The sequence below is a fragment of the Euleptes europaea genome, chromosome 1 (assembly GCF_029931775.1).
Source record: "Euleptes europaea isolate rEulEur1 chromosome 1, rEulEur1.hap1, whole genome shotgun sequence".
Taxonomy (NCBI): Eukaryota; Metazoa; Chordata; class Lepidosauria; order Squamata; family Sphaerodactylidae; genus Euleptes; species Euleptes europaea.
The window spans coordinates 53,521,640-53,547,152 of record NC_079312.1 but is presented as its reverse complement, the minus strand read 5'-3'; the positions used below and the strand labels follow the sequence as shown (position 1 = coordinate 53,547,152).

Here is a 25,513-nt window from a genome sequence, read left to right as displayed (position 1 = left end):
GGGAAAGTTTATTACCATGGTTGCAGGACCTACATGGAGTAATATCAATGCAGGTCAGGAGCCTTCAGAGGGGAGGGGGAAAGGGAATGAAATTGCCCTTTCTGCCTTTTCAATCACTGATTTTGACCTCCTCCCCATTGCAGCCTCCCACCCCACATGGCCATTACACCATGTGGATCCTGCAACCATTTGATAGGATTAGAAAGGACTGCTGGGTAGGGGGACATCCACAGATCACTGGAACCAAGCTACTAGTCTCATATTAGACATATATAACAGAATGAGTGGCAAACTAGAATGGCTTGCTTAAGGTTATCTAGAGGCTAGATGGCCATTTGTCAGCAATGCTGATTCAATGACCTTAGGTAGATCATGAGAGGGAGGGCACCTTGGCCATCTTCTGGGCATGGTGTGTGCGTGTGTGTGGGGATTAGTTTGGAATTTCCTGCATTGTGCAGGAGGTTGGACTAGATGAACCTAGTGGTCCCTTCCAACTCTACGATTCTAATGAGTTCATTGCCAGCTAAAGGCCTTTTATGCACAGGCTGTTTCCATCACCCCCCAACTACTTTGGGGCTTTGTTTTCATTATGCACGTTTTCTCTGACCTTTAGAGGTTGCCTCGCTCTCGCCTCGCATTTTCTGGATGCTGTTTTAGCCAGTTTAAAGTCTACCTTGATTACAAATCAAAAGCTCGTATTGTGCATACTTGGCAATTCGAGTTTTTCTCCCCATGCTCATTCTCGCTTCTCCCTCCCACTTATCTTTCCCCCTCATCCAACCCCTCCCCTCAAAAACATCTTTTTTTTGTTTTTTGTTTTGTTTGCGAGTGCAGGGCTAACAAGAGAACATTGGAATACTATGAGGCTGCTTATCTGCTCAGTTTCACAGCAAGTGTGGGTCAGTTTCAGACCTCAGCCAGATTGAACAGTTTTTTTGTTTGGGAGTGCCGGACTAGCAAAAGAACACTGAAATAATCTCAAACACCTAATGCGGCTGCTTACTTGGTCAGTTTCACAGCAAGTATGTCAGTTTCAGACCTTGGCTGGATCAAACAGAACTGGGCTGATTTGCCACCCTCGCCATATATGCATCCTCGGTAACCACTCTGATAGTTAAAACACCTTTGGTTCAAATGCGCCGCATTTTCACTGGCACATGCAGAAATTTACTCTGAGTAATCCCAAGTACTCTTGGAATTTATTTGGGGGGGGGGGAAGTCCCTGTGCAGAGTGATTTGAGAATTCGACTACAAATACTGTGCATCAAGAGAGCAGCATATCCAACGGAAACAACCAGTGCCTAAAAGGCCAAAGAGTTTATTTTAATTTTGGAAGGACTTGTAAAATGAAATTCTCATCCTGGTTTTCAGTTTCATGTTAAAGCATTTTTATTGTGATGACTACATTCATAATCATTAGAGAGCCACCTTGAACCGTACCCTTAAAGTGGAAAGGGAATATATCGATGACTTAAATAAAATAACTAATAAAATTGCATTTGAACGAGGGATGTCTTAGATCACAGTTCATGCTTTTAGCCAGCTCACACCTGAAAATCAGATCACAAGTTGACTTGGAAATTTCTACATCGCAAAAAAGAAGCTGTGAAAAAACAACAACAGAAGAATCCCAGCAAAGATCTTCCACAAGTCGCAGCCGACTTATGGCGACCCCTTTTTTGGGGGGGTTTCATGGCAAGACAGAGGTGGTTTGCCAGTGCCTTCCTCTGCACAGCAACCCTGGACTTCCTTGGTGGTCTCCCGTCCAAATACTAACCAGGGCTGACCCTGCTTAGCTTCTGAGATCTGACGAGATCAGGCTAGCCTGGGCCATCCAGGTCAGGGTGTGTGTGTGTATATATGGTGTTCGAGTTTAGGCAATAGATTCTTGCTTTTGTTTCTTCCTGTACTGCAAAGCTGAGTTGAAGTCTGCTCTAATTGTCACAGCTTCCCTTAAGGGTCAACAGAATTATGATTTTGGTAAAGGTGCTAGTTTCAGGTGGGTAGCTCTGTTGTTCTGCAGTAGAAGAGCCAGATTCGAGCCCAGGAGCACCTTAAGGGCCAACAAGATTTCCAGGGTATAAGCTTTCAAGAGTCAAAGCTCCCTTCATCAGATTAGTAAAGGTACTAATAATTCTTCATTATAAATCTGCATTATCTTCCCAGAATAGTTATCAAGATTTTTTAAAGGTGAAATCACAACAGTAAGATCAATTCAGCTTTGCAGTACACATCCTTAAGTATTTTAAGTGCACATTTCATATTTTAAAGCATCGTTTTCTAATATTCCTACTTTTCTTCCTCCCCCTTCTGCCTGAAGCAAAAAAAAAATGCTTTTTCATTCCCTCATATGACATCAACAGGTTTTCAAATACTCATAAATTTTCATGAGAAAGCAACAGGGAGAGATCACTCATTCTGACATTTATTTGAATTTATAGTAATCAAAGGCTCAGATAGATGAAAACATTTGAAAACAAACACATAATACAAATGCTATTAAATACTTGTCTTTTATTAAAAGAACTCCAGGCACTCCAATAACATTCCACCAGATTTCTTCCCCCAAGAAATGCTGCAATCTTACTGGAAAGTGAGAACCACTGCAATTAATTTATGCATTTAATGAGGGCATTTATGTCCTATTGTGATATTTAGTTACAAAACATCTTACAGTGAATATAAGTTTGCAACACAAGTATACAAAAATACATCAATAAAGCAAAGGATAAAAATACAATAAAATAAATACAAACACTTCATGAATCTCACAGTTGTCCTAGGCTCAGTCACTACGTCTAACCTACCTCATGTGGCTGCTGCTAGGTAAAGGCTTCTATGCCACCTCTTCAGAGACCTGCTTAAGGAAGCTCACAGCTAAAACAATACCAAAACAAGTCATTAATAACAAGTCAGGGCATAAAAAAGAGCACAAAACAAACATTGAGTAGCCTAAACATGATTTTCATAAAATAGTCCTCACCCTAGAAGCGGGCTGTAAAACAACTAGAAAGGATGTAATCCTCCAGTTAAAATCTGAGTAAAAAGAAATATTTGGTCGGGCGCTGAACAAAATGCTAGCCTCAAGGGGGAGGGTATTCCAAAGGCAAGGCACCACCACTGAAAAAGCCCTGTCTCTGGCTGTGTGCACTGGATTGATGCAGCAGCGGAAGGAAGCTTTCCCACCAAACTATAGTCTTGCCCACCCCAAGATTGTTATTATTTGTCTCTCCAGGAGTTGCGCTGTGCAGTCCTGTCCCAATTAAATCAATGTTCAGGAATTTTGGGATACCATGGAAACTGAAAAACAACCCCTGTGCTTTGCAGCTTTGCATTGTACTTTTCCAAGCAGCACTTTGCACATGCCCCAGTGCCGCCACAAAAGTGTTTCAAATTATTATTGAGACACTGTCCTTCAGTGTTACTCCTCTGAAGATGCCTGCCACAGCTGCTGGCAAAACATCAGGAAAGAAAATACCAAGACCACGGTCACACAGCCCGGATAACCTACAAGAACCAATGAACTCTGACCATGAAAGCCTTCGACAATATTTTGTTTCAAATTATGTTAATAATAATTTAAAAAAATCTTTTTGTTGCGTCTCAAAATTCACACCAGAGAATCAAAACCATTGTATCATATGAAAGTGGAGAGCAGAGCGTACTCGATTCTCCAACCCTCCCTTTTAATTTGTAAAAAAAAGAAAAAGAGCTAACTCATTCGCTGGACAAAACAGCTGTGGGGGCGGGGCTGAGCCCTTCGGAGACAGAATAGGATGGAAAACTAGTAAATCAGCATTATTAAAAACAACAAGAGATGCTTCTTGTGGGTTATCCGGGCTGTGTGACCGTGGTCTTGGTATTTTCTTTCCTGACGTTTCGCCAGCAGCTGTGGCAGGCATCTTCAGAGGAGTAACACTGAAGGACAGCGTCTCTCAGGGTCAAGTGTCAATCCAACAAGAGATGGACTGACTCAATAAAGGAAGCCACGACCTTCAATTTGCAGGATCTGAGCAAGGCTGTCAAATATAGGACATTTTGGAGGACTTTCGTTCATAGGGTCGCCATGAGTCGGAAGCGACTTGACGGCACTTAACTCACACACACAAAAAAACAATATTCCGGCAAACAGCATTATTTTTTTAAAAAAATGTGCAGGAAAACAGGAGCTTCTGTCCATTAAAGTACGATTAGCATGCCAGCTTAAACAGTTTACTTCGGAATCAACATGACAAGACCTCTCAGCCAGCATCTTTAGGTAGGCTGAGAGTCCAGTAGCACCTTAAAGACTAACAAAAATATTTTCTGGTAGGGTATGAGCTTTCGTGAGCCACAGCTCACTTCTTCAGATACAACTAGAATGTGAATCCATCGGTCTTTAAGTAGAGGAACAGTATGTAAATGTGAATAGCAGGCTTGATGGGATTAGGTGTGATATGTAGAAGAGTCTGTGATGTCCAGGGGAGAGATGGGTGTGGAGATATCAGCATTGGTAATGGGCCATGAATGCAAGGTAGGCTGTGACTCTCATCCTGTCTCGGTGATAATTCACAGTGGGTAGCAGGGTTAGTCTGTCTGCAGTAGTAGAAAAGGGCCAGAGCCCAGGAGCACCTTAAAGACTAACAAAAAATATTTTTGGAAATCTTTCCCATTCATTCATAGATCAGCTCACACCCGCTAAATTAATTCACAGTGGGTCGCCGTGTTAGTCTGTCTGCAGTAGTAGAAAAGGGCCAGAGCCCAGAAGCACCTTAAAGACTAACAAGAATATTTTCTGGCAGGGTAGGAGCTTTCGTGAGCCACAGCTCATTTCTTCAGATACAGCTAGAATGTGAATCCATCTGTCTTTAAGTAGAGGAGAGTGAATTCAGACAAGCATTAGTATGTAAATGTTAACAGTATGTAAATGTGAACAGCAGGCGTGATGGGATTAGGTGTGGTATGCAGAAGTCGCGAGGCACAACGTTGCAGTCCGAGCAACCGACCTCTATGAGCTCCCCGCACCGGCACATTCCCCTGCCCCCACTTCCCCTGGCCTCTTCTTACTGCGCAGCCGCAGCTCCCCCTTCACGACTGGCTGCTTACAGGCCCGAAAGACCCCGCGCCTCGGTCTCGCGGTGCGCCCTGCTTTCCGGCATTGTCGCACTCAACGGCGCTGCGGAGCCTGCGCTCTTGTCGCCATTGCGGAAACTGTGCTTTACGGCTGCGGCCGGAAGCGCTGGCGGGGGAAGGTGTTTTGACGGTCTGTTTAGTCTGATTTTTTTTCTCCGTTGCCGGACCGGGAAACAGCAGCTGTTGCTCTCATGGATCGTAGGAAGAAGCCTCTGGATGTGACTGTTGCTTCGGTGAGGCGGGAGGGGTCATTTCGCGGCCCCCTGCCCTGCTTTGGCTCTCTAACGCGCGGTCGCTTGAGCCGCCTTTCTTCCCTGTTCCAGCCAGGATTCAGCCGGGATCGAACGCACGAACGTTCCAGCCAGGATCGAACGCACGAACGTTCTTCCCTGTTCCAGCCGGGATCGAACGCACGAACGTTCTTCCCTGTTCCAGCCAGGATCGAACGCACGAACGTTCTTCCCTGTTCCAGCCAGGATTCAGCCAGGATCGAACGCACGTTCGTGCGTTCGATCCTGGCTGAATCCTGCCTGGAACAGGGAAGAACGTTCGTGCGTTCGATCCTGGCTGGAACAGGGAAGAACGTTCGTGCGTTCGATCCCGGCTGGATCCTGGCTGGAACAGGGAAGAAAGGAGGCTCAAGCGACCGCGCGTTTTCTCCCTTTTAGTCCATGGAAAACCTTCTGACGTAGCCTTTAAAATCCCCCGAGTCCCTTTTGCCTTTCTTAAACAGAAGGAGTGGGCCTCTGGAGGTCTCAGTCTCAGGTGCTGGGATGTGGTCCTTTATTCACGGGCAGGATGCTTTTAAAACCAAGTATGGCCCAAGAGCCCGGCGGCATTTTGGAAACGAACCTTTGTTGGTAGCAGTAGGAAAGGGCCAGAGTCCGGGAGCCCCTTAAAGACTAACAAAAATATTTTCTGGCAGCTTTCGTGAGCCACAGCTCACTTCTTCAGAAAGCTCCTACCCTGCCAGAAAATATTTTTTGTTAGTCTTTAAGGGGCTACTGGGCTCTTGCCCTTTTCTACTACTGCAGACAGACTAACACAGCGACCCACTGGGAATTTGTAGCATAAGCGTCTGTGAACCAGAGCGTGCATTGTATGTACCGGGGTTGAGTATTGTATTGAGGGTTGATTTCTGAGCACAGTTTGTTCCTCACTTCTTTGCTAATCCTTGAGGGGCCGAAGTAAGTTCCTGCTAGTGAATCTCTTGCTATCAGGACTTTCAACAAAAGCCTCCAGGTGACTATATCTGCCTGTCAGTTGAGATGGACATCAGAGGCCCCGCTTAACCCCCATGACCAGAAATTAGGAGGCTTGCCTAGCGTCAACCTTACAGGGGTTTTTTGGTGCCCAGCCATGGGGAGCTGTATGATTTATATCCTGTCCCAAATGTTCTAGGGAGGACCACATGAAGCTGCCTTATACTAAATCAGACCCTTGGTCCATCAAAGTCAGTATTGTCTGCTCAGACCAGCCGCAGCTCTCCAGGGTCTCAGGCAGAGGTCTTTCACATCAACTACTTGCCTACTCCCTTTAACTGGAGATGCCGGGGATTGAACCTGGGACCTTCTACATGCCAGGCAGAGGCTCGACCACTGAGCCACAGCCCCCCAATTGTTGGGTGAATTATGCATTTGTTGTACGTAGTGATACCAAGCTCAGTCATTATATTGTGCAGCAAAAGCAGGTTTCCAAGACCTTGGCTGCTCTTTACCATGCAAAAGATTTTACACTGTCACACTGCAGCACCCTGAGTGCAAAACATCGTTATCTTGTTTTTTCTTTAAAAGGCACTTGATGATACATTTATGAAGCAGAGGAGATACTATTGCAGTGCAATGGGTTGAGGGGGAATTGTTGTTAACCCTTCTAACAGAAGGATTGTGTCCCAGAGAAGGCACTTAGGAAGAGGTTTCTGGGGGTGGGGGAATTGGAATGTTGGCCAATGCCTGCCTCCGTAACCTCATTGGGAGGTGGCTGCACAACATGATTCTTACCAGGCTGCATGCTGTGCACCCATGACTGCACTAATGGATTAATTTGAATTGCCTAAGGTTGCTAATGTTGCTTCCAGTTAGTATCTGATTGTAGTTGTAAACATGTAAAATTTGTATGTCTCTCATTCTGTTGAGATCATGATGGGTAGCCGTGTTAGTCTATCTGTAGCAGTAGAAAAGAGCAAGAGCACCTTAAAGACTAACAAAATTTCTGGCAGGATGTGAGCTTTTGTGAGTCACAGCTCACTTCTTCTCGTTCTGTTGTGAGGTGACCTTTTTTTCCCTTCACTGTTCCTCATCCAGCTGGTAGACTTGAAAGCTGAGCTTTTCCGAAAACAAGAAGAGTTCAAAAAAGAAAAATTTCAGAAAGATGCTGGAACCTTTGTAAAAACCAAAGTGACAAACAAGGTAAGTGAATAGAAATTATTGGTTACCCCACATGTCTTGAATTTTAAGTTTTCTCTCCAACTATATAGAAACTTGAGACACGAACAGGTTTGATACAAATATTGTTTAAAATGAAGGAAACAAGATTCCTTCAAAATGAATTTTTGTCCAAGCAAAATTATTTAGTCATTTGAAAGTTTACTTCTGACATTTTGAACACTATTTTGATGATGATACAGGCAGCCCATTCCTTAGGGGTGGTGGATCTGCGGCGGTTGGGAGTGGCACAACCATGCTGCCTCCTTAAAGGCTTTCCAGGAGGGAAAAAAAGCCTTTAAAAAAAATGAAGAAAGGGGGAAATGGCCCATACTGAACAGCAAGGCTGTGCCACTGAAAAAGGTGGCAGCAGCCCCTACCATTGCTCAAGGGGGCGTTTCTGGGGCGAACAGGGCTAGGAAGCTGACTAACATCCACTCCGTCCCTTGGAATGCCCCCCGACGCTAGTGTGGTCTGCTACTTCCAGGATTTAGGTCCCTGAGGCAGTGGAAGCCCATGCCGCACTGGGATGCCCAGGCACTGCCGTGTGTGCCACCTGGGGCGGCATAAGTGCCCGTTATCCTGCGTTAAGCGAGCACTTATGGAGTTTCACCCCTGCCCCCAGGAATTCACTCTGAGGCCATTTATTCATAGAAGGTTTTGCATTGGATTTGCCACTCTTTAGATGCACTTTTTCCCCATCCATATTCTCAAAACTCAACAATAAGCCACCATGCAGAGTTTTGAGAATTCAGATGGGGAAAATGTGCATCTATAGAGTGACAAATCAAATGCAAAACCTTCCATGAATAAATGGCCTGAGTGTTTCTGTTGCAGTTTCAGATTTTTAGGTGCTTTATATGCATTGTCAGAGATCCTTGCAATGCCCCTGTAAGGTAGGTCAGTTATTTATCCATAGAGGAGCTGAGGCTTGCCTAACACCACTGGGTGAGGTACATTTTTACATGTAATCTCCCAGATCACAAGTCGTGGTCATAGCCATTGTTCTATAGCAGCTCCTGATAAATGGAGATGTCTCATTTCTTCTGTGTGTCTCATTTCTTCCGTGCACCTATTGCTATGACCTACCAAATAAAGAAAGAGAACATTTAAAAATATGACAATTTAGAGTTTGTGTAATGTACATTTCTGAATATGTTGAAAATACAGGCTGGACAGTATTAGGTAGTAGTTAGTATTTTTATTAATCAACTGGTTAATATAACAAGTATTAGATGAGGTTTTCTGACCAATAACTTTTCCCTTAGCTACATTTGTATGTACATTTGTCTTATCAGCCAACACATTTTACATCTGATTAAGACTGAATAATGTTTTTGAATGCAGTGGGCCGTAATACAAGAATAACACTTTCCTCTGAACAACTTGTGAGAGGTGGTGGGTTTTGTGCTGTGTCCAGAAATGAAACAAGTTGTAGGCTAGTAAGCTAAACACTGATACCATTTGAAGTGTTGATTAACCTGGAATTCACTTTTTTTAAACTTTGCAAAGTGCACATGAACACATGAAGCTGTCTTATACTAAATCAGACCCTTGGTCCATTGAAGTCAGTATTGTCTACTCAGACTGGCAGCGGCTCTCCAGGGTCTCAGGCAGAGGTCCCCCACCTCACCTACTTGTCTAGTCCCTTTAACTGGAGATGCCGGGGATTGAACCTGAGACCTTCTGCATGCCAAACAGATGCTCTACCGCTGAGCCACAGCCCCATCCCCTATGTGGTATCTTATACTTAAATTGCAATTAATTGTTTGTTAATCTCTTAATTCTAATGTTGCAGAAGCTTTGTTTTAAAGAACAATTTAGAATGTTTGTGGATTTCATTCTTAATCTCATGTACATTTGTGCTTACTATGTGTTAAGAATGAAAAGCAATGACTTTCACTTTATTACTGCTAGTTACCGTTTATATAATGAGAATTTCAGAAATCTGTTCGGTCACAAATGGTGAGCAAATAAAAAGTGTATTTAAAATATAAGAATTGTCAGTGGATGCAGAGATAAGCAGTGTTATATTCAGAACAAAAATTTGCAAATTCAAGGAAGGTACTGAAAGTAAAATTAACTAATCTATGCTGTTAAGTGCACCTTCTTTTAAAGTCAGGGCACCCAGCTCTCTTTGCTGCCTGGTGATTCCTTCATAGGCCTTTTATTGTTGACAGAAAAAGCTTTGCATGGGGAAAGCCTCAGAAGGCTTAATGCAACCAGGGGATCATATGTTGCCTATTGCTGCTCTAATAGATCTAGCACTGACTACTGTTTGGGGTGAAATAATTGTTAGATAGGCATAGAATACATGTTGGTCAGGCAGTCTGTTTTACCCTGAGGTTTGTGTTTTGTTTTGAAAACTGGATATTGCAGAAGCCGAGCATCTGGACTAAGCAGAACAAAGGTGTTTCAGATCGAGTGGAGAAAGACGCTGAGCAGAAGATAGAAGAGCAGCAAACGTTGGATAATGCAAGGTAATTCTTGACTTGCGTGAAGGACAGGTTTGAATTTTCATGATTCCATTTGCACTGTACTGGTTATGCTGTTTGTAAAGCAGGATCATGAGCTGCATGTTGTAAACTTGACTCCTTGCTTCTGGAACCAGTTGTGTTCAGGCTATTAAATATACATGGCTATAGTTGATGATCATCCTGGCACCAGAAGGCTAGCAGTTTGTGTAGTGGGATATGTGCAGGGATATCTTGACTACTACTGCATATCTGGAGGCCATTTCTAATCGTGTGGTTCACTCTGGAGGCCATTAACAATGGTTGGCTCGTTCAATTCTTGTACTTGAGGGGCTGGAGTTCAGATTCAGACGTGTACTTTGGAATAAATACCGTCCTCTATGCTGTGTGATGAAAGCTATGTGTACCTGGAAATCAGTTCAGTTTGGTTCAATGGGACTTGCTACCTAACAAGTACCTAAGATTGCAGTCTTAACTCTCCAGTCTGCATTAAGTGTGTCCTTCCTGTTCTTGGTGTTTTCCTGCTGGAACTATGTGTTTTCTGTCCTCTCTCAGTGCAACAGCTTGGATAAGTGCCCCTACGAGCATGGGATTCATTGCTAGTTAACTGCAACTTTGCTTGGTGAAGGGTTATCCCTGGAATCCTCCATGCAGTTGAAGGCATGCTTGTACTGTGTGTACAGCATGGGTAGCATTGTGTGGTGACATTTTTGGCTATGTATATTGGCTCCAAAAAATGACATCTTTCTCATGAGTTCAAAATGGTAAAGGCTTATTGCTGTGGAGTGGCTAATTCAGATTTACCTGGCTGTTTTGGGGTTTGTTTTGTAGACATAAACTGGAAGAGAAAGCAAAATTGTACGAGAAGATGACAAAAGGAGACTTTCCAGGTAATTAAAATTATGTTTCTGTCTGATGTTACATTTCATTAATCTAAGACTTCAGCCCAAACCACTCTTACCAGGGAGCTGTTCCCTTGGCCTTGGTGGAATTTTGGAACAACCGTGTTTTATTTGTTTGATTTACTTTGTTGAGGCCCCACCTTTCTCCCCAATGGGTCCCCAAAGGGAGTAATATTGTTCTCCTTTCCTCCACTTTATCCTCACAACAACCCTGTGAGGTAGGTTAGGCTGAGAATGCACAGCCAGCCCAAGGTCCCCCAGCAAATTACCATGGCAGAGTGGCGATTCCAATGTGGGTCTCCTAGATCTCTGATGCTCTAACCGCTACACCAAGCCTCACAGTGTCTCCGGCAATGCAGTTTTTTTCTATTGCAACTGCCCTACATACATTTCGAAGTCACATCTGCTTTCATTCAGAGAGGTATATTTTATTTTGAAAACAATAGGGCTTTTTCACACGGTCACTGTTGCAGTGAAAGGAAGTTCTGGTTGTTAATGCTCTTGAAAAACAATTACGTTGGCTTTCGGTTCCATCTTTGGATTTAGAAGCCTAAGAAAAGATTCAAATTGATGCGTGATTTGGTGACTGGGAGGGAAAGGTTGTGTCTGTCTCTAAGCAAGGTGGCTTGGAGGAGGATGTCTTTGCTTTCCCCCTTCAGCACTTTTGCCAGGACTAGTCCCTTGTCTATGTACCGGTTTTTGTAAAGCATTAGTTGCTTGCTGGTCAACAGAACTCGCTGTGAGCAAGGACGTTTGTCATTCAGGTATTGAATCATCTGTGAATTCATAGAGTGGTCTTATCCCACCAGTGTTTGATATGTGAACTGCAGTTTCGTATCTTTGAAGGCTATCATAAAGATAATTGAAAGTCCTCATGTGAATGGAATTGCGCCCTTGGAAAATGCAATATATACATGCTTAATATACAGTCTAAGCCACTTCTTGCTGTCAAAAGTTAATCGTGCCATTTCTTATGTTTCTTCCCATTCTTCATGTACACTTAATTATGGTGCCATATCCATACAACTTAGTCAGTAATTCCTTTCTCACATGGGATGTTAACTCACACACTTTTATTAATTTGGATATTGATGTGTATATACCTTATAAAATTATTATGGTAATGTTCATTGTCAGAATTTGTGAGAATCAATATTAAATTGATGGTTTTATACATACAGACGATTGTAGGCTTTGGCTTAAACAGCTGCAGCAAGCATCTTTTTTATGTCAACACTCTCTTATCCATGCCCAAAACAACAGTTTTGACATTTGCATCAATAAGCCAGAACAAATTCTGCAGTTCCTTTTACCTCATGGGAGCATAGTGACACATATGTACTAGGCAGCTGACTCTATCAATTAAAATGTAGAATGTCATGGAGGAAAGCATTGATTGGGTTGCCACGATGTCAGTGTAATCCTCAAAATATTTCCTAATAATGAAGATGCCAGACAACTCTTCCACCCCTTGTTTACCATCTTGAGAATTTGGTGGCAGCTGAGGAAGTCAATTAAGCATCTCTTTATCCCTATAATGTCTCCTTGACTTTTCTCTGTGAGTGTGTGTGGGGCAGAGATACATTTTGGCCAGTTATTAATTCTAGGGGCAGAGATGATCTTATCTTTCTTTCTGTAGAATCTCTGGGTGCAACGTCAGCTGAGTGTGAGTTTTCCTTCCGTAGCTCCACTTCGTTGGCTGTTTCTTCTAGGTGTCCGGGGTGTTCACAGCATGATGGCATCATGTCCTCGGTCTTGTATTGAGAGATGTTATCATGAAAGAGTTGAGGAGGAGGTGCAGGGCTGCTGTCCTTAAGTGGCAGCTGCGCATTCCCCATGACCTTTAGTTCTAGTTTAGGAAATTCTTGATGGTTGAGTTGGGTTTGCAAGTCACAAGCCAAAGAAGAAAATATCCCACGAGCTCTAGGGCCCTTTCCTTGGCAGTTCATAGTTATACTTGGCTATTGTAGAACCGAAGAAACGCACAAGGGATGCTTGGGTGGTTTTACTGTGTTCTGTCCATTGTCCTGTATTGCAGTCAAGGGCATCGTCGGCAGCAACAGTGCTGATTGCTGCAATTTCATATCGACACCTATCTCAGCTGGGTACTTTTTGACGCCTGTTATTTAAGGATTGATTTTTCTGTCGTAGACGAAGAAACGGAGGATTTGTACCTCGTGGATTTCACTCAGAAGATAATAGACAAACAGCGAGAAGTACGAGAGCTGTGTGCAAATGAAGCTGCTAGGGCAGCAGCTGAGAAGGAGAATGAAGACGAGAGACTCTCTGAAATGGAGATTCCACCTCCACAGGATCCCACTGAAGAATGGTCAGTGGTGACATTGTAGGGGTACAATCTTATTCCATGTGATTTCTCTGGAATCGTATTGTTGCATCACGTAGCATTGAAACCCCCCCCCCCCATCTCTGTGGGAAGCTCTTCTGGCAGTTCCTTACAACCTGTGATAAACTTTCCTTCCTACGAGGAGACATCCTTCCATGTCATTCTCCTTGCCTTGCAGAAGAGATTCCAGTAGAAGATGAAAACAACAAAGACACCTTACATACTAATGGATTTATCGGGCATGAGCTCTTTTGAGCTATGGCCCTTTTTGTCAGCTGCACAAAGTAAGCTGTGATTTCCCGTTAAAGGTGAAGCTCTTCTGCAATAACTGGAAATCTCAGTCAATTTAGACTGCTGTTCTATTGCATCTTTTTAAAAACCAGCAATTATAAAATTAGCATGTGTAGAAGCTACTAAATTAACCAGCTGAAATTTGGTTCACCAAATCCCTATTTGTTATGAACTGGATTCCTTAAATATACTACCAGTTATCCTTTTTAGCAATAATAATTATCTGATGAACTGGGCTGTAATCCATGAAATTTTATGCTAGGAAAAAACATTTGTCTTTTAATATATAACAAGGCTGAAGTGGGGAAAAAATCCATACCTCTAGAAGTATGTGTGTCCATCAGTCTTTCCTAACATGAACTGCTTATGTAGTCTCCAGACCACATGATTGGTATTCTAGGCCATCGTCAGCATGTGTGTCATTTCCAAATTAAATGTCTTCGGGTAGAAAATGCATACATGTAACCTTTTTCCTTTTATCCCTAAGAAGCTCCTTGATCAATTGATCTCGAGCAGCATATATCTAGTGTTGGAGGAATATAAGGATTGAAACAAATCTTGCCACTGACAATGTAGCCTTGGGGTCCCTATCGTTTAGTAAAAAAGGCATTATGTCAGTCACGGAGGCATTGGATTTGTATATTAAAAGGGGGGAAATATAGTGCGATCGAAGTTCCTCGTAAAAGCGGCATTCCAAAAGGGCATGGGCTAATGAATCAATAGAGCCAGAAGAGCAAGGGCAGATCCTGTCTGAGTATGGTATATTCAGAATTCTGCCCTGCATTACCATAGAAGGGTTAGCATTCAATCTAGCCAAGCAAAAAGCTCTACAGAGACGAGGAGTTGTCAGATAATATGTATAGGCAGGCAGACCACGTGGAGGGGGTATTCCGAAGAACTGGTATGAACAGATGTGACGAGCACGAAAAATAGTGCTGTTATAATCGAGCTCTTTAATGCGCTTTTTAATTTTGGTAAAAGCTTCAGTTTTCCCAAGATCTAATAACATATCCTGCGAGAAGCCCAACAACGACAGTTTCTCATCTAAGATTTTTTGCCATGAGGGTCATGCTTCAGAGAAGCTAGGAACCCCTCAGTGCTAAAGCACAGTTTAAGGTGTAGTTTAAAGGCGGCCAACCACGCTCTAGCTTCAAGTGACATTTGGCCAAACTCGGAACGAAGAGTAACGCCAGCAATACATCGAGGGGCATTTAGGAGTTTTCGTAAGAACTGAAGCAGTGGACGATCTATAGATTCATTGATGACTGTTATCCAGATGGCAACACCAAAGAGGATAATTGGGGTAATTTTCAGGTTAAAAACCTGAATAGCCCCTGGAATATATTTTCCACCTTTGGTGTGAAAAAAGTTGACAATAGCACCAACCCCAGGTTTAATTTTGTTGGACACTGTTTTTTGATGGGCATTCCAATTTAGGTTATGGGAAACAGAATGCCAAGGTAAACAAACTCCTTGACTTGGTCAACCTCAAAGCCATCTAATACCCAGCGAAAAAGAGGCATTTTTCTCCTCTTAGTGAAGATCATAATCTTAGATTTATGATGGTTTATTTTAAGACCTTCCCTAGAGCAGCACTCAGAAAACGTTTGCGAAGACCTTTTCAAACCAATTCTTGTGCGGGACAGGAGAACTGCATCGTCAGCACAGAGTAGAATTGGGATGGGACATACATGTAACTACCCTACGATTTGGGTTTTCTGAATGACTGGAAATGTATTTTCTGGGGCGTCATTAACATTGGCAAGAACAAAAAGTTTTGGGAAAACTGCAAGTTTCAAAAAGATCTGCTTTGATGGTTGGAGGGGGAGAAAAAATCCATGAACAGCCTTGTTTGTGATATTCTAACCACACGCTCATCAGCAGGAACCCCCCAAAAAACAACAACCCGTTTTCAAGAGCTAAAAAGAAAGCAACCTGCCCCTTCTGTCTCCTTCACATTCTTGTAATGAGCAACTTAATGGAAGCATAAATCATTAGCGGGTAATCATTAGCGCTGCATGCTGGGCCCTTCAGCTGTGTGTCTTCCCCACTATAAATAATTGGGGAAGAGTTCAATGCTAAGGAATATTTGCCACTATTAACGGGCAGCAAGTACTGTCATTTATCTGAATCCCTAACTGTTTTCAATAGCCAAGTCTTGGGGGTGGTGAGAAACAGTTTTACATCAAAAGAACTTTGACAGAAGTCACGCTTTGCATTTGTTTTCGGCTTTTGTTAAAACATCGGAACAATTGCTGAAGCAATCACTCAACAAGTCTTGGCTTGATAATTGAAATCTCTTGTTGCAGTGTAATATTAGTGTGGAAAGTCAATGCTGGATTATTATTCTCCCCACAGGGATAAGATACTCTGTGCCAGTAGAGTTAGAAAGTGAAGTGCCATTATAAATTGCTGACATTATTCCAACTACCATATCTAAGCAGATACTTGCATCACTGTGGCCATTTATGCACGGGAGGTTTTGCCTTGGATCTGCTGCTCTCTAGATGCATATTTTCCCCATCCAGATTCTTAAAACTCAAAAATAAGCCCCCATGTAGAGTTCTGAGAATTTGGATGGGAAAAATGTGCATCTATCGAGTGGCAAATCCAAGGCAAAACCTTCCATGCATAAATGGCCAATGACTTCCTTTAAAAAAAACTGAAAATGTTAGCAACTGTTTAAGGAGTGCTGGCTTCGGCCTGTGGTTATTAATTATTAGAATGGAGTGCAGTCTTAAGCACTATGCCCATTGAAGTCAATGGACTTAGAAGGGTATAACTCTGTTTAGGATTGCACTGTTAAGTTACCTCCATCATCATAAGTAACAGCCAGAGACTGAAAGGAGCTCCTCTTAAAAAGGGATTTGTACTGTTACTGCTTTCAGTAAGCAGTATCTATCCAGTGAATAAATCTGGGTTCTATATGAAGTGTTTTTTGTTTTTAATTCTAGGGTTGACTATGTGGACTCCTTGGGCAGATCAAGACGTTGTATGAAGAAGGATCTGCCACATCTACTTCAAATGGATAATGAACTTCAGGGGAAGAGGTGACATTGGTCCTTGTGTACATTTTGACTCTTGTAGACTCATGCAAAAATGGGATAGTAGCTCTGGTAATGCAGCTGAAAATAAGAAAAAATGCATGCACTGTGCTTAGCCCTGTCAAAATGAATGTGGAGAATTTTGAGGAATCTTGATTCCCTGACCTGACACAACCTCTAGCCAATCATTAGAGCCCTAGATCTGTTCAGAAGCGGTAGGGTTCAGAGCACCTTTGCTGATCCATGATCTGATTGGGTGGAAGAATATGCTGATGGATTATTCTCTGCATATTTCTGGTTAATACACAAGTGAAGACATATGGGGTACTATTATGATCAAGTGTCAGCCTCTGTTGTCAATTACTATACTAGTGCTGTTTGGTGGCAGTTGCACATGGAGGTCCCACACATGAACAAAATGCATAGGTTTTGTTTTTTTGCAGTCTACTAATTTTACCACCACCTTTCTATCTTCTCTCCCCTCCCCTGCCACCCATTCACGGGTTTTCTGTCCTTTTTTATACAAGGAAAGGAGTCGCTTTTAAGACATGAGGCTTTCATTTCACGCCACCCTGCCCCCACTTCACACCTCCCTTTAGGTTTGCCTCTCACTTTCAATTTTTTTTGTTCTTGTTTTGTTTGTTTTGATTTGATTTTCTTCTGGCGTATCATTCCTCCAGTCTCCAGTCTGAAAGCAGCTACTGATTATCGTTTGCTATGATTACCTTCCTGTTTTTTTAAAACTGTTTTTTGTTCCCATGAAGAATAGCTCATCTGGGTCATAAATTTCTCCCTTTCCTCCCATACTTATCTTTGAAAGTAACTTGGCTCTCCTTTTTGCCCTGTGTCTTTGTGTCTTCATCCTGCCTTCCTTTTCATTTGAGAGGGTCTTCCTTGATCATTGCTTTTGTTACCCTTTATAAGAAAGTCTGTCTCTAATCAAAGGAAACCTTAGATTCAGATATGTGTTGCATACACTAATAGGTAAAATCGGCAAGACTTTCTCCCCCATTAGTTTCAAGAGAGCAGATGAGGCATGGGGATAGAGGGGCAGTGAAGGATGTCGCAGAGGAAAGACACAGCTATTTTAACAGCAAAGAGCTGGTGTTGGACACTTAAAATGCTTACTAGATGGCTGCAGCAATTTTCATAACAGTGGGGAGAACTCAGGAATATAGGTCTGCAGGTTCCCAGGAGTCAGTGTCAGTAATGGAGGGAAAGGCTAGTGTGGAAGCTCCCTACAAGTAGGGTAAGGGAGGAGACAGAGAATGAAAGAGAGCAGCTCTCTTAAACTCTCCTGGCTGGGATTAAGGTAGATAAGGATGCCATCATGCTTTATGAATTCTGGTGACATATTACACAATACGTAAACTCTTGGAGAAACCAGAATTCCCACCAATGTGATTGTTGGGAGAAGAAAAAATATCTGGGTCACATCTAAATTCTAGATCAAATCAAGCCTGAACTGTCCCTAGAAACTAAAACGAGTAAACTGAGGCTATCGTACGTTGGTCACATTATGAAAAGACTAGAGTAACTGGAAAAGACTATAATGCTAGGAAAAGTGGAAGGCAAGAGGAAGACCCATCATGAGATGGACTGACTCAGTCAAGGAAGCCACGGCCCTCAGTTTGCAAGACTTGTGCAAGGCTGCTAATGATAGGACGTTTTGGAGGACATTGATTCATAGGGTCGCCATGAGTCGGAAGCGACTTGCCTGCTCTTCCCAGGTACTTGAACCAGGTCACCTGTTCAGTCATATAGCCATTTAGTTTCCAGGCCAGAATTTTTGACCGCCTACCAAAACGCATTATCTTTGTCTTTTGACAGTTTATCTTCCGGTGTTCCCTAGAGCAGTATTGGGCAAACTCTCAAAGTGCTCTTTTCAACCCTATTTGGGTTCTGGACAGAATAACCGCATCATCAGCATATAACAATACAGTTATCTTGCGATGTGCAAGTTTGGGAGGTTAAAAATCTGAGTCTTGTAAGCAACTCACCAAGTTATTTATATAAAAAATAAATAAAGGGGCTAACAGGCACCCTTGTTTAACTCATTTATGTGTAATTGTTGAACTAGAGAGGTGTCCTAGACTACTACACCGTACCCTGAGAGCAGTTCCCTTATAAAGAACACAAGATATAAGACTTGACTGCCCTTAACACACACACAGCTTCTAAATGTGTTGAATTTAGAGGAGGTTGGGCTGGGACTCTTAGGAGCTGGGGTGGGTGGGCAAAATGCCTTTGCTCTCTTTCTGGCACTTCCTCACTGTTCTTGTTTCCTACCTATCCGTCTCCGTGATTTCGTACTCCATTTGTGCCAGTAACCCAGATTTGTAACCCTGTGTTCCTCCTTTGCATTCACAAAATGCATATATTAAATAGGAGGATGTATCATTGCCTTTCCCACATCATATTCCAGATGCAAAAGTCAGACTTCCAGGTTGTGAAGTCTGTTCTCCTTAAGGCACAGCTGCAGCTCTCCTGATTACATTACTTGTAGAAGATTATGATTTCCAGCAGTGGTAAAATCTTAAATCTGTGTTGACTGAAATGTCTCCTTTTTCTCCTCGTAGGTGAAATGATAACTATAGAGTCTTTTTAGTATATATTATCGAATTGGCCCTGGGGTTTTGTATGCCATTTAAAGAACAGGGATGTAATTTGTGGAAATGAAAAGGATGTCTCAAAAAGGAGCGCAAAATGACGACTGTATTACTTCTTAAAATTCTTTGCACTTACTTGAAATTGGGATAAAAATGCTGACAAAATCTGAAATGTTCTGTGTGGAAAGGGCTTTTATTGTGTTCTTTGCAGACCAATTAACTAGCTAGAGAAATTTTGTCAGTGCTTTTAGAATAATGGCCCTTCTATAAGATTGAATTTTAATGTGTCCCAATGAAATCCAGTAGGTGTCCCCCCCTTCTTCAATCAATGAACAGAACTTGAGGCTTTTAATACAATTGAGGACATGATGTTAAGTGCAGGCCGCTTGTTCAAGCCATTTAATTTTGCACTAGCCCTGGCAAAGCTGGGCATTACGGAGGAAATAGTTACAACAGAGTCCTTATCATTGTTTGAGCAGTTAGCTTGTTGTTCAAAAAAACGCCTGTTGCTAAAACGCACCTGCAGTCCTATGTAGAGCGACTCTAGGGCTTAGACTGGAGTAACTCTGTATAGAATCATAGTGCTAGATTGCCAGTACAGTCCTGTGCATTTTTACTGGGGTGTAAGCTGCCTTGAATCTGCAGCGGCAAAGCGGGATAGAAGTGTTTTAAATAAGCACAGTGAGACTTGCTTCTGAGTAAATCTGCATGGTATTGCACTGTAGGAAAGGTAAAGGATCTTGAAATGTATACCTGTTGGACTAGAGAAGTGGTTTGCGAATGATTTTACCTTGAATTCTCTTTCCCGTGAGGCAAATGTCTTCTCCCTGTGTCCAGTTGCCATATTAAAGATGGGCTGAGACCACCCTCTTACCTATTCCAAGGCCGTTTATTAAGGGCATAGTGGGAGACATTCTCGTTGGGTGCCTTACAGAGCTCTGCAGGCTGTTTTCCAGAAGTACATTAGGGCCTTTCTGTTCAGGTTAGTCTTCTGGCAACTGTTCTAAATGCAATTATTGAGTGCTTTTACATTGAATCCGTTAGTCTTGTTCCTGTAATTTTTCCTCCCCGATCATGTATTACTTCCCAGTTCTCAAGCAGTGCCTCTGTTCGATTTTAATTAGGCAAGTGAGCGAAGAGAAGACTCTGTTGTCTGAAGACATGAGAAGGGAACTTCAACGTCAGCAATGGGAACGAGAGGAAGAAGAGGCCATGAAGAGACCTGTGGGACCAATACATTATGAGGACATTCGTGAACATGGTGCACATGCTTTCTGTCAGAAGTGTTTATCTTGAGGAGAAAAGTGCAGTTTTATTTCTAGTGTAACAATACTGTTTGGCTGCCACCCTGTTGAACCCCAAAGATCTGGACTCCATCCCTACAAAATTCTCAAGTTGTCATGCATTTAGGAAGGGAAAATAAGTTTAATATCTTATGGCATGTTTACTGAACATCTTCCTCTGGAAGATTTGGCCATTCTCTCATCACAGTCAAAGAGCAGAAGTCTTTGGCCTGACGTAGAAGTGTGTGCTAAGTGTAAAAATCCATCTAAAATACAAAAAGGTGGTTAAAAGCATTAATTTTTAAGGGATGGTATATCTGAAGGTGTGTTGGACAGACTTATCCTCTGGGTCCTTTGAAAATGAAGAGAATATCTCTTGGACTAGAAAGAAGTAGAGCATCTGTCTACCAATGTACATCTTGGAGTTGTAAAGTGTGGTGCTCTCTAACATTGTGCGAAATCTTCCCTTTCAGAGGCCAGACAGCTTGGTGTTGGTTATTTTGCCTTTGCCCGTGATCAGGCTTTGAGGAAAAAGCAGATGGAAACATTAGAAATGCTCAGAGATCAGGTATGATGTTTTCAAGGTGGTTTAAACATGTGCTGGAAGAGTATTCAGTATGGAGGCTTTCCCTAGTAGGTACATGAGAAGATGGTGGCTAATGGTTTTTTAAGTGCCTCCCCATCTCTACTGAGCTGTGTAACCCTGAATAGCCTAAAGTAGCCACTCCCAGCATTTCAGAAAGCCATCTGAGTAATGCATTGTGGGCAACTGAATCATGTATACATGGCAATCCTAAGCATGCATACTCAGATATAAATCCCTTTGAGTTCAGAGTTGCTTACTCCCTAGTCAGTGTGCTCCCTAGATTGTAGTCATAAGAGTTCACAGTAATCGCTGGGATACCCGTTTAACAAATGAACACGTATATTCAGAGATGCTTTAAACAGAACAAGTCAGTTTCAGCTAGAGGAAACAATTTTTTCATTAGTTGAATATTTTTGTACTTCAGCTGTATGAAAAATCTACTTTCCCCTCGCAGTGTTTGTAAGATTTGGGCTCACATTTCAATAATGTGGGAAGAAATAGCTATGCCGTTTCCTTTTACTAGCTGATGGATTGTGCTTGTATGTGAATATTGTCAGCAGTCTAATTTTGGAATAGAGGCAGAATGACGTACTGTTGTTTTGCTTCCAAGACCACAGACCAGAGAGTGAAACGTGAGCACTTAAAGGAGAAACGCAAGGCTATTCTGGAGGCCAGGCTGTCCAAACTTCGGGCAAAAAAGCGCTTAAAAGAGGGCAACACAGTCGAAAATGAAGGTATACTCTTTTTAAATGATTTAAATTCCAAGAATATAAGATCCATGTGTGTAGGTTCATGACACGGAAATGCAAAAGAAGTCTGCTGGTCAGAAAACGACGTTTGATTCAACATGTTGAATTACCTACAAATCTCTTTTGTTCCAAAGCTAATTTGGTATTGTCCATCCACAGTGATACACGTACAGCTTTCGTGTGGTATGGTGTTCCACTGGTAGCTTGTGACTGGCGAGGAAGGAGCGAAGAGGTTCATTGTTAGGGAACTTCTGAGAAGTCCTAGTGATCAAAGGGTGCAGATGAATGCAAGCAGAGGCCCAACAGACTGAATTAAACCCTTCAGGATGTTGAACAGAGCTGGCTGGTGACAACAGATTTTTCTCTGCGGCTTCTTTACTCCCATTGCAAGTCCTGTAAAGCCACTCTTGGGTAGGGTTGCCAAGCTCCAGGTGGTGGATGGAGATCTCCTGCTATTACAACTGATCTCCAGCCGATAGAGATCAGTTCACCTGGAGAAAATGGCCGCTTTGGCAATTGGACTCTATGGCATTGAAGACCCTCCCCTCCCCAAACTCCGCCCTCATCAGGCTCTGCCCCAAAAACCTCCCGCCGGTGGCGAAGAGGGACCTGGCAACCCTACTCTTGGGGGGGGGTCATTGGGAATGACCTGGGATGCAGGAGAAAGGGGGGTGTTCTGCCAGAAGAGGGAATTGGCACATTTTTGCTCCTCTTTTTTTAAGCAAGAGATTCTGTAGGATCCAATCCTGTCTCCCTCCACTCCCAAATCCCATTTTACTCATATAGAGACGTCCGTATGCAGTCTAAGCTTAATCCTTACACTTAGGTCCTTCTGTCTTTGGGTTGAGTTAGAAATATTTATTTGAATGCTTCCCTCTGCTACTGGCAACCCTCTGTGGAGCTTGTTGATATTGAGAAGAAATTGGGTTATGGAAAAGCTAGGGAAATTGAGAGGCACGAAGCACATTCATAATACAGAGTAATCAGGGTGCATGGAGCCTAGATAAGGGAGAGGGTGCTTGTATATTTTCGTTCTTGCCTTTTCTTTCTGTTTTATGGCAATGCAGTCATTCCAAGTTATGTTGTCAAACCATAGCTTTTGAGCTGTCTTTTTGTGCCCATTGATGATTGTGGTAGAGTATGTGTTTTTTATTTTATCCTTTGGTTGGTTTATTTTCCAACTTTATTAACGGTAATTTTTTTGTACACAGCAGACCATGCCACTTGCAGATATGTGACTTGCAATTTTGCTTATTTGCAGCTCATGGTACAGTCATGCCCTGTGCTCTCCAGCCTGTTTTAACTCCTACCACGTTGTTGTCACAATCTTTTCATTGCAGGAAATTTGGTTGTTTTGCTACTGGGGGGCAGCAGACATCCCCCCGATGCCTCCCAGTACTCTTGGGTTTTGATGTTCATGGTGATCTTGGGGGTACAACTCAGCAAATGTCAAGGGGCTACTGTGTTTAAAAAAAAAAAAAGTGGATATCCCAGTTGGAGATATTGACTCTAATTGGGTAACAGTTGGGCACGCTTGACTAGGAAACAGCAAAGTGTGAATTTCACATAACATCTGCTGTAATGATGGTTGTTTCTCCCAAAACAGAGGAGGAAGTTGCTGAGCCAGCGCCTGCCGAACCCACACCCAAGGAAGTGGCAAGATCTGCTGCGGAAAGTAGGAAAGTGGAGGTTGTCATTCAGGAGCGGAAAGATACAAAACCTGGGGTGCCCTACGTTCGTGAATGGGACAGAGGCAAAGGTGAGTGTGTGTGAGCAGGAGACACGTCTTTCAAGTGGGAAGGCTGTCACAGTTGGATAGAATGCACTAGGCCTAAGCTCTCTGTGGCTTGAGTGTACCATCTTAGGTGTGGGAACATACATACATTTAAATATTCTTGCATATAAAAAATGCTTGCATAACCGAGAGGAGACTATGCTACAACCTAAATGCATAGAGGTGGGGAATGGGTTCTAGTCTGTTTCCCCCCCCCTTCGCAATGTAGCTGTTCCTTAATTTTCTTGAGGATTCAGAAAATGGAAAAGGTTGTGTGAAATAAGAATTTCATCATCTTAACTGGTGACTTACAGCTCATTCCTGAGCTTGGGGGCCAAATGGGCTTAGGAGAGGCCATGACCCCTATGCTGATGTCCGTGCCACTTGTGCCAGGCAAACTGGCATGGACGCTGGCGTAGTGCCACGTGTGCTTCCCCCCTGGACTGCCACGGCAGGGCGGCCCTCAGACCCTGGCTCACACTGGCATCCCGGGAGGCATCCCTGGGCATTGTGGGAGGTGGAGCTGCCTGTAGGCAGCTTCCTAACCCCTTTCAGCCTGGGAACTCCCCCTTTAGCAACAGCGGTGCTGCACCAGCTTTTTGTTAGCACAGCATCACTGTTTTCAATGGGGCTTCCCCCCTTTTCTTCCCCCCCTTTTAAACCCCCTTTCTCTCCCCTGCTGCAGCGACCACACCTCTTTAGAGATGCTGCTATGGCCACGCCATTCCCTGCCGTTGCAGCTCTCAGGAATGAGCTGTTTGCGATTTTTTTCTCATCAAGGCCACAAGAGGGCACACCAAACCCAACATTACCACATGACATGAGGCCATAGTTTGAATTTTCTTCAGAGGTGCCTTTGAAATTAGTTCTGTAAACACACATTTGAATGTGCCGAGATAAAGCTTCTTCACAAAAAAGGGGGGGGAGCAGGAGGATAATTGGTTAAAAGCATCCTGGTTTCCATTGGACAGCTCAGTTGTAAACGTTACATTTTCCTGTGATTTCTGCCCCTCCATTCCCCCAACAGAATTCACTTTTGGAATGTGGTCAAAGAAGCAGTCGGATCTCAGGAATGAACGAGACCCAGAATTTGCACCTCCTTCCAGTTATTATTTGGGTCAGAAGGGAGAGCCTGAGTTTAAAAGCCAGAATTGGAACAAAACTAGAGCCTCATATGAAGAAAGGGAACATAATACAACGGAGAGCTCGCCGTCCCCATCAGCAGAGAGGGATGGTGGCCATTCGCAGAGCACTTGGGGGCCCCCCTCGCAGGCCTCCAGCAGCGACCTGCCAAAGGAGCAGCCTGTCTACCACAGTTTAGATGATATGCTCTCCTACTACAAGCAAGTGACATGAGGTGTGTGCAAGGACAATTCCTTGACAGGCGAAGAGAGTCTTATGTTCGAGCAGCAACAGAAGTGAGAACGCGAAAGACTACAGGAAAAACAGTCAGGAGCACAGACATCAAATGCCTTTGTCATGAGGTGGTAAGAACTGTTCGTGTGACAAATGATTGACGTCTCTTGTTAACTGGTTAACAATAAAGGCTTCTGTTGTAATGATAACTGCATTCCTGTAGTGTGTTGATAATCTATTACTATACATTACTGTTTCCATTTGCCAGCTCTACATCACAGATTAGGTGGGCATACAAGGAATTAGCGTAGACTCCATGCCCAGTGGGGTATCGACTTTTTAAAACAATGGATCACGGAGTGGTGGGCTCTGATCTGGAGAACTGGGTTTGGTTCCCCACTCCACATGAGAGGTGGAGGCTAATCTGGTGAACTGGATTTGTTTCCCTACTCCTACACAAGAAGCCAGCTGGGTGACCTTGGGCTAGTCACACTCTAAGCCCCACCTACCTCACAGGGTGTCTGTTGTGGGGAGGGGAAGGGATAAGCTGGTTTAATTCTTCCTTA

The 25,513-nt window shown here is 43.2% G+C and overlaps 1 protein-coding gene across 1 annotated transcript; it reads left to right on the top strand.

Moving 5' to 3' along the window:
- Positions 1–5,291: 5,291 nt before the first annotated feature.
- On the top strand, positions 5,292–24,947 carry CCDC174 (coiled-coil domain containing 174). The gene is made up of 11 exons (XM_056856552.1): positions 5,292–5,345; positions 7,416–7,520; positions 9,915–10,015; positions 10,841–10,899; positions 13,063–13,240; positions 16,501–16,596; positions 20,324–20,460; positions 20,956–21,050; positions 21,679–21,802; positions 23,424–23,576; positions 24,619–24,947. Exons 1-11 carry the CDS (start codon positions 5,304–5,306, stop codon positions 24,945–24,947), a joined length of 1,419 nt encoding a protein of 472 aa, XP_056712530.1. The 5' UTR covers positions 5,292–5,303.
- The last annotated feature ends 566 nt before the right edge of the window (positions 24,948–25,513 follow it).

What these genes read in the sequence shown, in the direction of transcription:
- CCDC174 (XM_056856552.1), top strand. Translation starts at nt 5,304, where the DNA reads ATGGATCGTAGGAAGAAGCCTCTGGATGTGACTGTTGCTTCG. An exon ending in CAAACGTTGGATAATGCAAG is followed by an intron (nt 10,016 to 10,840) that starts GTAATTCTTGAC and finishes TTTGTTTTGTAG; the next exon opens with ACATAAACTGGAAGAGAAAG. An exon ending in CAACACAGTCGAAAATGAAG is followed by an intron (nt 21,803 to 23,423) that starts GTATACTCTTTT and finishes CTCCCAAAACAG; the next exon opens with AGGAGGAAGTTGCTGAGCCA.